A 14,088-nucleotide genomic window follows, 5' to 3' on the forward strand; every position below is an offset into this window, starting at 1 on the left:
ACCCGGAACAAAACTGCCCCCCTGTTCGCCCAGCCCAGGGCCCCGTGGGGAGTGTGACTCGCTTCGTGGGGGGCCATTGTGGCTAACGTTTAACCCGGCCCCTCCTTCAGCAGTCCTGAGTGCCGGGCCTGGCCCGGGCCGCCCCGGCTGCTCCGTGCGCTCTGGACACACGGCTGGGCCCCGCCTCCTTGCCCCAGGGAGACTGAAGCCTCCCCAGGGCTGTGGGACTGGCAGGGTGGTAGCTGGCAGTTTCCTACCCTGGACACTCCCACCAAGGTGGGACCAGCTGCAGAAAAAGGATGCGGGAGCAACAGACGCCCACCGCGACCCCTGGCCCCGGCCCTCTCAATGCTGTCCCCTTGGGTCGGACAAGCCTGATCCCAGAAGAGGGGTCCCAGCGGCCTGTGTGCAGCCGGCCGGCCATGAACCCGGGGCAGCTGCCTGCACGCCCAGCCTCTGGTCAGCGGCATCTGTCGCCCAGGCCTTTGTGAGAATTCTGTGAAAGCACTTAGCGTGGGCATGATTGTTACAATAAAGATTCTCACTGAAGCAGTGGCTAAGAGTGGGACAGACTTCCTGGGCTAAAGCCCAGCTCCACCACTTCCTTGCTGTGACTGGGGTGAGGGTGGTGGTGGGGGGGTTAATCGGCCTCTCTCTGCCTCAGTTTCCCCCTCCAGAACACAGGAACAGCAATAGCATCCTTCTCCCAGGGTGGCTGGTGGCGGTTGAAGGGGTTTAGAACAGAACGTGGCGCATGGCAAACCGTAGAGGGTGGGGGAACAACCTCCAGCCTCGCCAGGAGGAGCTTCTCCCAACCCCACCCCCACACACAAAGGAGCTGTGGTGAGACACAGCACTCCAGCGTCCTGTCTCTCCCCATCTGGGTTCACGCCAGCCCCGGGGTGAGTTAGGTCGTGGCCCCCCAGGGAGCAGGAGGGAGCAATGACCTCCAGGAGCCTGAGCAAGCCTCTGCCCTCCCCCAGGGCCCCGCCCCCTCCTCCCACGGGGCCAGGTGTTTGCTTTGAGTCAGGCCCGGGGCTGCTCGCCAGCCTGTGTAGGGCAGGGTGGAGACCCTGGTCTGCTGGGGCCCCAGGTTAATGGCCGACTGAGATTTGCCTCTGGAACTTGGGGCCGGGCTGTATCAAAGAGCTAGGAAGAGGCAACAGACAGGAGCCCCGCCTTGGAGCCGGGCCAGCTGGGAGGAGCCCTGGGAGGCGGGGAAGGGTGGGATCGGTGGTGGTGGCTGTCCGGGCACGAAGCCTAGCCCCATCCTTGGTGGCACGGACCAGCCCCATCAGGTTCGTCCACTCCCGAGGGTAACTGGGTGTGTCTGGGTATGAGGGGCGCTGTGCGCTCTGTTTGCACACATCTGGCTTCCTTCCAGCCCTGGGCCAGCATGGCTGGTCCCCACTGCTGGGATTCCTGGGAGGGCTGGCACTGCACTTTGCACCAGCTTCCGGTATTTATGGCAGATGATACACGGGGCTGGGGGGTAGGACAGGACTCAGCGGGGGATGGTGGAAAGGGGCTGCTCAGCCCCTCTGGGTCCAGTGCTGGGCACCAAGAATCCAAACGACCCCAGCTCTGTACCACGTGCGTCCCTGTAGGCTCAGCTCAGGAGTCGCTGCCACACTCCCCTTTGAAGCCAGACGCCCCTGGCCCAGAACTTGGTCTCTGCTCCCCTAGAGCCACCTGCTCCGTGAATGGCCCCAGCAGGCTCAGGTCCCTCCCCAGCCTTGGGATCCTCGGGTTAGTGGGATGAAGAACGGGTCTGACCCACAGGGCTGACCACTGGCCGCCTCACTTCACAGACAGGATGGAGGTGGATGAAGGTGGATGAAGGTGGACGGGGCAGGGGCCCCAAGGACAGGGCATGCCCCAGGGACAGAAACCAGGGAAGGAGCCACCTGGAGGCCAGATGTGGGATTGCAAGGTGTTTTCCTGGCACGGCCGGAGGCTGAGCTCCTGGGCTGTATCTGCAGGACCAGAGGAGGCCAAGCAAGTGCCCCGACCTCTTAGCCCAGAACAGTCAGGTACATGTGGTGGGCACCAGGGAGAGGTGATCCAGTCAACGGGGCACGGGGAGCATGAAATCAGGCTGGACTGAGTAGTGAGGCCCCTCTGGACAGCTGGTGTTGGGGGCGCTCACTGACCGTGCCACCAGAGGTCAGGGCTGTGGTGAGGGGGCCGTCCTGGCTGGTGCAGGGACTGTGTGGTATCACCGGGGCTGCAGCAGCAGCTGCCAGCTCCTTAGCCAACCACTCTGACCCCGAGCTGCTGGCTAGGGACCGGAGCCCAGCCCAGCCCCCTTGTCACAGGCTCCCTGCCTTTCCATTCTTCCGAGTGTTCACAGAGCCGGAGAAACAAGTGGGAAACTAGGTTTTTAATGGAGAGGCTGCAATGTCTGGGGCCCCTGTGGCTGTCACAGCAGCAGTGCAGGGAGACAGCCCAGGGCTGGCAGGAAGGGGCCATGCGGACTCTGCTCCAGCTGCACCACGGGAGGTCAGGGAGGCCCTGGTGCTGGCTTGGGGTCTTCAGGCATGCACCTGCCCTTCCGCTGTCCTGTGCTGTCTGTTGAATCCCAGCTGCAGAGGAGAGCGTGCACGCTGCAAGAAAGAGCAGGGGCAAAGAAGGGGTCGCGGGGTTGGGCGAAGGCACAGGAAGCGGGAGCCCAGAGCACCGGCGGCCTGGTGGGACAGAGAAGAGGAAGCGGTCAGCGCCCAGGGACCTGGGAGCCGTAGACGCAGCCCTGACCCGCCAACAGCATGTGCAGTCCACAGGGCTCCTGCAAAGCCCCGGCTTCCCAGCCCAGGGTCCACGTTCCTTCCACTGTTCCTCTGGCTGGCTCTGCCTGCCTTCCCTTCTCCCCCATGACCAGCCCTTCCTCTCCATCCACCCGCTCACCGCCCTTCTTCTCCAGGAAGCCCTCTCTGTCCACTGCTACCTGCAGACTCTGCCCCACAGCACACCCTCCACACAGGGCCCAACATGGCCTCTGCACGGCCCTGTCCAGTCTCTCTAGCTAATCTTCCCAGGGTGGGGGCTCTGACCGGCTCTGAGTGGTACCTCCCTGGGAGCAAGGACTGTGAGGGCTGGGCACCCACAGGGTGCAAAAGAGAGGACATTGCCAGAAAGGATGTAAAAGTTCAAGTTTAGGGGCCGATGTCCTGTCACAGCAGATTAAGCCACCGCCTGTGACAACAGCATCCTATAGGGAGCCGGTTTGTGTCTGGCCTGTTTTACTTTCCATCCATCTCCCTGCTAATGGCCTGGGAAAGCAGCAGACGGCCCCTGCCATCCGTGTGGAGACCCAGATAAAGCTCCTGGCTTCGGCCTGGCTCACCCCTGGCCATTTGCAGCCATGTGGGGGATGAACCTGCAGGTGGAAGGTCTCTCCTCTCTCTCTTTGTCTCCTTCACCCTCTCCCTAACTCTGCTTTTCAAAGAAATAAATAAATCTTAAAAAAAAAAAAAAAAAAGTTCAGGTGTTCAGAAAGTCAGAGCTGGAGGGGAGGGGCCCCGAGGATCACCTGCGTGGTGGGTGGTTCTCAACCTGGGCAAACATCAGCATCATCACCCCACCCATGTCTCCACGACAGCGGGTCTGGGGTGCTGCCCCGGGTCATGTAGCTGGACACCCATGGATCTGCCACAGCCCTCGGGCTTGTAGACGAGGGGAGATGACAGGAGCTGGGCCTGAGCCCCCCGGGGCTGCCTCTCCCTGGTACCACCCCCAGCCCAGCCTTGCGGTCCCTGTGGGAGAAGGGCAGGGGTGCCAGCACCTTTACTGTGAGGTCGGGGACTTGGCAGCGTCAAACATCTTCTTGCGGCCCTCCATCCCGGACATGGCCTCTACGTTCTTCCTCCAGTCGCCCACCTCCACGGGCCGCTCCTGTGGATGGGCCACACACATGTCAGACCTGTGCCCTCTCCCCACCCCACCCCCTACTCCCACTCAGGCTGGCCAGCCTCCTCCCAACAGCGGGGAAGGGACACCTCTACCCAGCCAGGGTGGGCTGAGGATGGGCCAGACAGCCCGCCGGGGACCCAGCCCAGGCTCCGGAGAAAAGAGGAGGCTGCAGCTCCCGGCGGGTCCCAGGCCCACCCCACTCCCCAGTCTGAGGCTCTGTGGCTCAAGGCCATCTCCCCCGACTAACTCGGCGTTTGCTATCTCGTCGGCATGTGGCCGGGCCCATTGCTCCTCTCTCTGAAGCTTCCAGGGCCGGCGACCATGTTTCTAAGATTCCTGCTCCTCCCAGGGTCAAGTCTTAGCACACACACAGAAAGGCTCACAGAAACACTGCGTGGATTTCAAAAGAATTCTGCACCAAAATGAACGCATCTTTGAATCCTATTTCTCCAAGAATTTGTGGAAGTGCCCTGGGACAGAGTTGGGCCAACCCTGAGTGAGCGACTGCCCTCGGTCCCCTGCTGCCCGTGTCGCTGTCCACCCAGCCACAGGAGGTGCTGTCTCCACAGCCCGTCCCCTAAAGCTCCGTGTTCGCTCCCACTGGGCGCAGGCAGCGTCTCACTGGCCTCCTCCCTCTGGCTCTCTTTCTGACCCTGTCTCTTCCACAGACCGGGAGCAGCTTGGAGGGAGTGGGAAGGGAAAGTCTCTCCTTCTGACAAGTGGTCTCCCAAGGGTTCTAGAATCTTCTCACAGGCTAACCAGCCTGCAGCAGGAGCTCATGGGCCTGCCCCAGACTGTGTGAGGGGCAGCAGGGGAGGCCGGCAGGGCAGGGGCTGGGAGGTTCTGGGGAAGCGGCCCTCACCTTCTCCGTGTCCTCCTTCTTCACGGACTTGAGGTTGGCCCGCAGATCCATGGACACCTTGTGCTTGGAGCCCAGCAGGGCCCGGAGCATGGCGTCGGCCGAGACGCGGACCCGGCGCAGCGGCGGGCGCTTGAACTTCCCACGGAGGTCCAGCACCTTGAGCTTCAGGTCCTTGATCTGCGGGCGAGAGGGGCCCAAGCTCAGGGGAGAGGGAGCTAGAACCAAGGGCAGCCAGCGCCCCAGCCCGAGGCCAGGCCCCCACCTCTCAGACCCACCCATCGCTTTGCAAAAGAACCCCACACAGATGCATATGAATGACTTGGGGTGGCTGAGGCCCAGTGGATGCCCCATCACTGTAGCCCCGAACAAGGGGCCCTGCCCATCCCAGCTCTGCTCGGTCTGGAGCCCTGTGTGGCCCTGGGTTGTTTCCTCGCTGCTGCTCCCAACTGTCCCTCCCTGGTGAGGTGTCAAAGCCTCCCACAGCTTTGGTCCAGCAGGATGCCTGGCCCCAGGCCTGGGACCACCAAAGGACTCTCCAGGGCATGGTCTCTGGGGTGCCTGTGACCCCACAGGTCATCACTCCTGGGATGCAAAGTAGCTTGGGGACCCCCCAACCCTCCTCTCTGCTGGGACAAACTCCCAGAAGCTGCCAGCCCCACTGGAGCAGGGTCTGGACTAACTCGATGCTCCCATGCCCCGTGCCCCAGGGTAGTGGGGTACCGAGCACTAGACTGGGAGCCTGAGGCTGGGAGGTGTCCCAGGACCACCACTGTGTGACCTGGGCTGAGCTCTTAGCCTCTCTGAGCTTCGGTGTCCTCATCAGCTGGTGTAGGTAATGGCCCCGCCTCCAACCAGAGGGGTGGCAGTTGGAGCACAGATGGGAGTGAGCTGGGCCAAGGTAAGCAAGCGGTCATTGACAGGCATCTGTTAGTGTGGGGGAAGGGCAGCCGCTGTCGGACCGAGGGCCCGCAAGGCAGCAGTGCTGCTCCTGTGATTACTGAGTATTTTTTGTTTTGACAGGCAGAGTGGACAGTGAGAGAGAGAAAGACAGAGAGAAAGGTCTTCCTTTGCCGTTGGTTCACCCTCCAATGGCCACCGAAGCAGGTGCGCTGCGGGCGGTGCACCGCGCTGATCCAATGGCAGGAGCCAGGTGTTTATCCTGGTCTCCCATGGGGGTGCAGGGACCAAGGACTTGGGCCATCCTCCACTGCACTCCTGGGCCACAGCAGAGAGCTGGCCTGGAAGAGGGGCAACCGGGACAGAATCCGGCGCCCCGACCGGGACTAGAACCCCGTGTGCCGGCGCCGCTAGGCGGAGGATTAGCCTAGTGAGCCACGGCGCCGGCCAATTGTTGAGTATTGATTGTCCTCCGGGCCTATCTCCAGCCTCCTGCCAAGGGGTCACCTCCGAGGCCCTCCTGTCACCACCCAGCTCAGCTCAAACCCCCCCTCCCCACACCACCCGCCTGGCCCCTCGCCCAGACTCACCTCCCTGGTGTTGTGCAGGCATTTGGCCTCGATGTCGTAGCGCTCCTCATCCACCACCTCCACCTTGGCGTGCAGCTCCCGGCACAGGTCCTGGGCCAAGTGAGGGACCAGGCGGGAGTGAGACACCAGCCTCCAGCCTCCCTTCTCCCTCCACGTCCAGCGCCGTGGGCCCTCTCCCTGGCCCTTTTCCGGATACCACTCTGGAGGGGAACTGCCAGACTTGGTGGCTCTGGGGCTGAGCTGGGCTCAAGGGAATGCCTGCTCCCCAGCACTTTCTTTTTTAAAAAAGATGTATTTATTTTATTTGAAAGGCAGAGTTACAGAGAGAAAGAGAGAGAGGTCGTTCATCTGTTGGTTCACTCCCCAGGTGGCTGCAATGGCTGGAGCTGCACCCATCTGAAGCCAGGAGCCTGGGGCCTCTTCCGGGTCTCCCACCCAAGTGCAGAGGCCAAGGACTTGGACCATCTTCTGCTGCTTTCCCAGGCCATAGCAGAGAGCTGGTTCAGAAGTGGAACAGCCAGGATTCGAACCAGCGCCCATATGGGATGCCAACGCTGCCGGCGGTGGCTTTACCAGCTACACCACGGTGCCAGTCCCTCCTTATTGCTTCTCACAATGGAAATGAAGAGCAGAGATTTGGGAACTCATGCTTTAAACAAAATGATAAAAAGAGCCAGCGATGCCACCACCGGCGTGCTGATATTTTCCCTTGCAGCTTCTTCCCTCAGCAACCGCTGGACTGAAAAGGTAACCAATATTTTAAACACCTTAAACGTTGAGGCCTATGTTGTGGTGCAGCAGGTTAAGCCACCAGCTATAATGCCAGCATCCCGTATGAGTGCCAATTCAAGGCCCCGCTGCTCCACTTCTGATCCAGCTCTCTGCTACTGCACCTGGGAGGCAGCAGGGGATGGCCCAGGTACTTGGAACCCTGCCAACCACATGGGAGACCAGGATGGAGTTCCAGGCTCCTGACTTCAGCCTGGTCCAGCCCCAGCCATTGTGGACATTTGGGGAGTGAATCAGAGGATGGAAGACCTCTTTCTCTCTGTCACTGCGCTTTTCAAATAAATCTTTAATATAACTAAATAAATAAAAATAAAAGCCATTAAAGGCCTACCTCTAGGGTTAGGCAGACAAGCCTTTGAGAAACAGGGCTTTCTGAGTCTCGCCTGCTCCCTGCTCCATGCGTGGCACTGGCTGCTGACCTGAAGCCAGGTGCCTGGTTTGGCCCCGCCTCACCTCCCACACCTGTAAAATGGGATCTGCCATCTCCACCTCACAGGCGGTTGTGGGGATTCAGTGAGAGCAGCTGTGTGTCACAGGGCTGCAAGCCCATGTTAGTGCAGGCCCCTGCCACCTGGTCCCTGCCCCCCCCACAAGGTGCCCAGCCCAGCCCAGCCCAGCCCCGCCCAGCCCAGCCCAGCCGGCTGCACTCACCTGCAGGGCGCTGAGGGACAGGCCACGGGTCTGCAGTGCGGGGATGCGCTCGGCCAGGTAGCGCACCTTCTCGGCCTCGCGGGCCTCGTGCTCCTGCTCCCAGCACTCCTTGGCCTTGGCCAGCATCAAGCTCTGCACAGGACAGACCTGCTGAGCCAGGCCTGGCCCCTGCCACGTCCCACCCAGCAGGGGGGAGTGAGGAGAAGGTGGCCCTTGGGGCTGGGCAGGCTGAGAGGCCACTGCTCACTGTGGGCATGTGGGCGGGGGCCACAGGCCAGCTGGGGTGGAGAGGCACCAAGTGGCCATGCAAGGCACCCTGGGCCCCGCGGCTCACGTGCCCCTCCCTGTCTTCCTTCTACCTGCTTTTTGCCTGTTTGGGGCCCTAAAGCTCCAAAGAGAGAAACCCACATAATCAAGCAGGACCCTCTGCCCCCACCCCCGGGGAGCGCACAGCCCACCCCTCCCAGGACCCCAGGCGGCTGCCAGGATGCACACGCCCCTCCTCCACAGACCACCTGAGCCCAGCCCTGGCTCCAGCAACAGCCAGGCCCCCCGCGCCTCCTCCTTAGCCTTGCTGTGGCCCCCCTCCTCTGCTCCCCTGTGACCATCCACCCCCCCCCCCCACGGAGCCAGCCCCCAGCCTCACCTTCAGCAGGAGCTTGCGCGAGGCAGTGATCTTGGATTTTCTCTGAGGGTGAGAAATGGGAGAGACAGGTGGTGAGGCAGAGGCTGGAGACCTGGGACTCACGGCCAGGCCAGGCCGAGGTGCTCATGGCCAGGCCAGGCCGAGGTGCAGTGGGTTCCACCATCATTACCCAGAATGCTCATCTCAGGAGCCTTTAAAAGCTCAGCGTGATGATCTAACCCCTCCAACTCAGAAAACACTCTGGTCAGCTACCAGGACATCGGGGCTGACGCCCCACTCTGGCTCTGCTGCTGGTGGACCCTGTAAGAGCCTGGCTGGGTCACACGGCCGCTAGGTGGCCCCCTCCCATCCTTTGCACCTGTCACAGGGGACTAAGACCCACCCACCCTACTTAGCCTATCTTCACGCACATCAAAACTTTTTGCCACCTTAGCGCACTGCCCATCGAAATCTAAGCCCTGAAAACACACTCTGCTGCTCCTATCAACAACACTAGCCGTGTAGGTGCCCACAGGACACTTCCGGCGCGGTGAGAAGGCTGCTCGGCCCCTGACTTGCTTTCTGAGCACTGTGTCTCTTTGGGGCCACAGCTGTCTCTTCTCGTGTCCTCTGCTCCTCTCCTTCAGCCTGGGGTTCTGCTGCTTTAAAGAGAAAGGGCTCTGGGGCCGGTGCTGTGGCGCGGTGGGTTAAAACCCCTGCCTGCAGCGCCAGCATCCATTATGAGTGCCAGTTTGAGTCTTGGCTGCTCCACTTCCGATCCAGCTCTCTGCTATGGCCTGGGAAAGCAGTAGAAGATGGCACAAGTCCTTGGGCCCCTGCACCTGCTTGGGAGACCTGGAAGAAGCTCCAGGCTCCTGGCTTCAGGTCAGCTCAGCTCTGGCCATTTTGGTCATTTGGGGAGTGAACCAGTGGTTGGAAACATTCTCTGTCTCTACCTCTCTCTGTAACTCTTCCTTTCAAGTAAATAAAATAAATATTTAAAAAAGAGCGAGAGAAAGGGCCTTGGCGCTGGGGCTCGCCGTAAGATGAGCCAAATGGAGGAACTGGTAACTACTGAACAACAGTGTTTCCATCCTCACTGAGGGTCGTGGTGCGAGCAGCCCCTCCAATAGCATGGCCAGGCCCCACCTTTGCCGCAGCCCCGACCCTGGGCGGCACAGAGGCTGTGCGTCCAGCACCCGTGTCAGGCAGGATCGTAGAGACTGGCCAGGGTTGGGGCCATCTGACGCCTCGTGGGAGCCTAAGGACGTGTCTTTGCTCCTCCCTCAACATTCGGCCGCCAGGCAAGACTGCAAGAAGCCATTGCCAACTCCCTGCTGCTGTCCCAGCCCAGAGACTACCCCACAGAGACGCCGTGCTCCCTGGGCCCGGGAAGCCCCGCAGCCAGAATCTGCACTCGTGGTCTCTGTCCCCCAGCTTCGCCACTGGGCACTGCCACCCCAGACCCCTCCCCGGGGCCTTGACCCACGCTCTGCACCCCCCTCCCAAAGCCCACCCTACCTTCCCCGGTCTGAGGACTTGACACACCCCAAGCAGCTCTTACCTCACTTCAGGCACCCATCACAGGAAGGCAGGGAGAGAGCAGGAAGAGTACACGTTATTATCACACAGCAGGGCCTGCGCGGGGACCAGGGGCAGGGACAGCAGGACGCCAGAGAGCCATCAGGTGGCAGGCACCCTCAGGAGCTTGGGCCACAGCGTCAGGGGCGGGGGGCCGAGCTTGGCTCGGAGGCTGGGAGGACAGGTGGCAGTGTGGAGGAACCCCGAGTGCCGACCCAGCCCCCGGGGACCTGTCCCTGCCTAGGATCTCTTCTCCTGGGGAGTAGCCTTCAAGGGCTGACTCTGCAGCAAGGGGACACTGGGCCTCGTGGAGGCCTGGGCAGGGCGGGGCTACTTACACTTCCGGCATGGCGGCGACGGGGCAGCACCTGGACAGAACAGAGGAATGGCACCTCAGGAAAGTCACAGCTCCTGCCCCGCCCCCAGCCCGCTGGGCTTGGGAGTCGGAGTCAGAGGTGAGAGGAAAACACAGACAGAAAGGCCCCGGCAGATCGGGACGCCACAGAGCGTGGGTCGGGGTCCCAGGCCAACTCCAGCCCCCTGCCTGGTTTTGCCTAAAGGATTGTAAGAACACGGAACATTTAGGTGAACTTAAAGCCTGGGATAGTTAGCTTCCTGACACTTGCCAGAAAAGGAAAAGTTGGCCGATCCCACCGCGGGGAGCCCTGGAAGGGGAATGGAGCAGAATGGAGACACGCATTCAGGGAGCCACCACCTGGCACAATTCCAGGGGGGGGCACCACTCACACCAAGGGCTTTGAGCCTGGCAGCCCTGGGAAGGGCGGTGGGGGCCCTGAGTGCAGGCAGCGATGCTGGGAGGCAGGGCAGACCCCGGTCCCTGCCCAGCCTGGGCGGGTTTTCCTCCCAGCCAAATGAGTTGGGTGAGTGGTTTCCCGCTTCATACACTGCCCTTGGGCCCTTTCTTTCTTTTAAAGATTTATTTCTTTATTTGGAAGAATTACACAGAGAGAGGAAGAGACAGAGGGAGAGAGATCTTCCATCCACTGGTTCACTCTGCAAATGGCCGCAACAGCCAGGATGGGCCAGGCTGAAGCCAGGAATCGGGAGCTTCTTCTGGGCCACCCACATGGGCGCAGGGGCCACCCTGCACTACTTTCCCAGGCTCAATAGCAGGGAGCCGGATCAGAAGCGGGGTGGCTCTGCCACGAAGCCGGCCCTGGGCCCTTTCTTCAAACCAAATCTTCCTGGGAAGCAAAGCAAATTCCACAGGGGCCGATGGCACTGGCTTGGGATGGGGGCGTCTGCCGTGGGAGCCCCATCTCTGGGAGGCCGTGGAACACAGTCCGACACCCCCTGAGCAGGTGGTCCCGGGGACCCTGGCCCACACGGGGGCCCTTGAAGATACAGAGGAGGTTCCAAAGCCAGACCAACTGCCTGTGGCTGGGCCTGGACACAGGGCATTCCCATGGGGGGAGGAACGGACGAGAGCCCAGGGGAAGGCCAGTGCCAGCTGGGGTGGGGAACAGGTGTGCAAGGTGGGGCAGGAGAGAGGCAGGGTTGGGGCCCAGGGTTTGGCTTGAGGACCTGGCCCGCAGCAGCGGAGGGCCTGCCAGCCCCAGGGGCAGCTCTTGCTCTTCCCTGCCTCTGCTCTCTGCCACGCCACGAATCACAGCTCCGTGAGCAGGGCTTTGGACGCCTGTCCGGAATCTCCCACCCAGCCAGAAAGCCTCTGGGCCTCCACCTGTGCCCCCACCCCCAGGGGAGGGGAAGTGTGGCCCCAGAGTCCCAGCTGTCGCCATGGGGCACAGAGGGAGAGGTGTGGAGAGAATCCATAGATTCCTGGCGTGCTTGGCTGAAATTAGCGTTTACAGGCAGCTGCTTCTCCCAAGGGCTCTGCTCCTCCCAAGACACTGAGTCCAAAGGAAACAGTAGCTGCTGGAGCCATCCCCAGGTCCATCTGTCCGCCTGTCCTGCCAGTCCCCAGGGGCACCAGGTCTCAGCCCAGCGGCTCCGTGTCTGTCTCCTGGGCTGTGACTCAACATTGGCGGGCATCTGGGCACTGTGCGGCCCTACTTGTTGAGGCCAGACCTCCTGCCAAGCCCTGGGGCCTGCCCCCAGCCTGCCCCACTGACAAATGCCAGGCCAAGGGTCCCACGTCAGGCAAGAGGCTCCAGCCTGGGCTGTGAGAGCCACCACATGGGACCCTTGACAGGCCCTGGGGAAGATAAGCAGGGTCCCGATAAGAGCATGGCCCAGAGTGCCAGGGCTCCAGCCCACCCCCCACAAGTAGCAGGCGATAATGAGAAAATCCACAGTCAGGGGACAGAGCCCAGAACCTCCGGAGGGTGACTCAGAAGGGGGCTGTCCCTTCCCTGAGGCCCTGTGGGGTTTGGGAAAGCTGTGAGCTGGCCTGTGACTATATGAGTGTGCATGTGAATCCAATTGTGTGTGTGAGATACAAACAAGAGAGAGAGAGAGAGGGAGAGAGCAAGCTGATCTCTTTGCACACCTAATAACCAGGGATGCAAATATCTGGTTAGCCTCATGTCCGTCCCCTGCTCCCCACCCTCGACCTTGGACACTAGCCCAAGGGCATCCCTATCCTCCGTGACGGACAGCTATCAATGCTGTACTTGCAGCCTGGGATTATGGACTCTACCGCCATCGCCGCCCACCTCAAGCCCCGGACAAGAGACCCGATCCCCAGAACCACAGTGGGACTAGGACTCCCAAGCCTGGGGCAGGGGCTGCCTGTGGCCCCACCCCACACGGAGACCCCAACACCCCCGGCTGTGGATCGCACTACAGATCGCCTGCCTGTGGCTCCCAGGCCCGTGTCCTGTTGCCCAGGTGGACAGGCAGAGGGCGCTGAGCTGGCCCCTCCAAGACAGGAACAAAGAGCAGGATGGTTTCCTCCGGTGCCAGCTCCGGGCTCCCTGAGAGTCCCCCTTCTCCATTGTAGCCACTTCCCAGTCTCCTTGCTCACTGGGCTCTTCCCTAAACTTCCGGGGCGGCCCCTGTGCCCCAGCTCTGCAGGCCCCAACGCTAGCCCCTTCCCTCTGGACAGCCCCATGGGAAAACCTCACCCATGAGGCTCTGCCTCGGGCTCCTGGGGAAGCTGGTGGAAGATTCTGCCCCTGACTCCTGGCCCCTGCTGGCCAGGGAAAGCGTTCACTCCCAGCCCCACTCCCACCCTTCAGCATAGAACAAAAGGCCGAAGCGGGAGACAGATTTTTGGGGTGGTCTCAAGCACCCGCGGCTGCACAGGTAGGGAAGCTCTGGTCCCATCTCCACGCCCTCACTTTCTGCTTCTGCCTGCGCTCGCCCTGGTCCCCGGGCCTCGGCTGCAGACACTCACCTTGTCCACTCTCCTGCCACTGACCTGTGCTTCACCGCCGACTGCAGACTGGGAAGGCAGAGTGAGGGGAGGCTTTGAAAACTGTGGCCAACAGCAACTGGCCAGTAAAAATAGAACGGTCCGCTGCCCCCTCCCTCTGCCCCTCCCCCACCCCTCCCCGGACCCCTCAGCCCCAGATCCACACTGCAGTGCACACGACAGACACACAGCTTACAGACACGTGTGCAGCAGGCTCAAGAGCACACCCAGGCCACAGCTGAGTCAAACCAGCACCCACCCTGGGAGAAGAGAGGGTGGAGGTGGAGGCCCCTACATCTCCTCCCAAGAAATGTGGAAATTGGCCCGGAGCCTAAGAGAGCCGAGCTCCACCTTTGGGAATCTTCCACAGCTCTGGGACCCATGGGACGGAGGAAGCCTGGAGTGTCCATGGGGCCAATGGGGCCGAGCTGTTGTGGGAGGGGCAGCAGGGCCCACCTTCGTGCTCCAGAGGTCTGAGGGTCTGCAGACGCTGTACCCCCACCTCCAGCTTGGGTTCCCAGGATCTAAACGGCACCCAAGCGCCATGCCTGGACCTCAGTGAGACTCACTCACTTCTGCCTGCCTGATCTGGTGCCTTGGGGGCTGCACCTGTTCACTGGGTATTTTTAGGCTGTTGACGAACACATAATACCCATCCTATAGTCAGAGAAAGACAATGCCTGCTATGTTAATCCTGTGGCTATTATAGTCGGGCCTCTCCCGGGCCAGCATCCCAGGCTGGGCAGGGCAGGAAGGACACTGACCTCTCTTGGAGGCCAGGGAGAGGCCCCACGAGCAGCAGGGGTCGGGGAGCTCTCTCCACACTCGCCTTAGGGAATGCTGAAGA

General features: G+C 61.6%; 1 protein-coding gene across 2 annotated transcripts; it reads right to left on the minus strand.

Moving 5' to 3' along the window:
- Positions 1-2,362: 2,362 nt before the first annotated feature.
- On the minus strand, positions 2,363-13,822 carry TNNI1 (troponin I1, slow skeletal type). 2 transcript variants are annotated; one of them, XM_070055080.1, is made up of 8 exons: positions 13,698-13,822; positions 13,224-13,271; positions 8,345-8,386; positions 7,699-7,830; positions 6,259-6,348; positions 4,772-4,948; positions 3,782-3,891; positions 2,363-2,687 (listed from the first exon to the last, which is right to left on the minus strand). In XM_070055080.1, the coding sequence occupies exons 1-7, from the start codon at positions 13,785-13,787 to the stop codon at positions 3,784-3,786; spliced, it is 687 nt and encodes a 228-aa protein (XP_069911181.1). In that variant the 5' UTR covers positions 13,788-13,822; the 3' UTR covers positions 2,363-2,687; positions 3,782-3,783. The 2 variants fall into 2 exon arrangements, with proteins under 2 accessions (XP_069911181.1, XP_069911180.1); XM_070055079.1 differs by having other exon boundaries at positions 13,191-13,271.
- Positions 13,823-14,088: the final 266 nt, after the last annotated feature.

Source organism: Oryctolagus cuniculus, chromosome 13, assembly GCF_964237555.1.
Source record: "Oryctolagus cuniculus chromosome 13, mOryCun1.1, whole genome shotgun sequence".
Lineage (NCBI taxonomy): Eukaryota > Metazoa > Chordata > Mammalia > Lagomorpha > Leporidae > Oryctolagus > Oryctolagus cuniculus.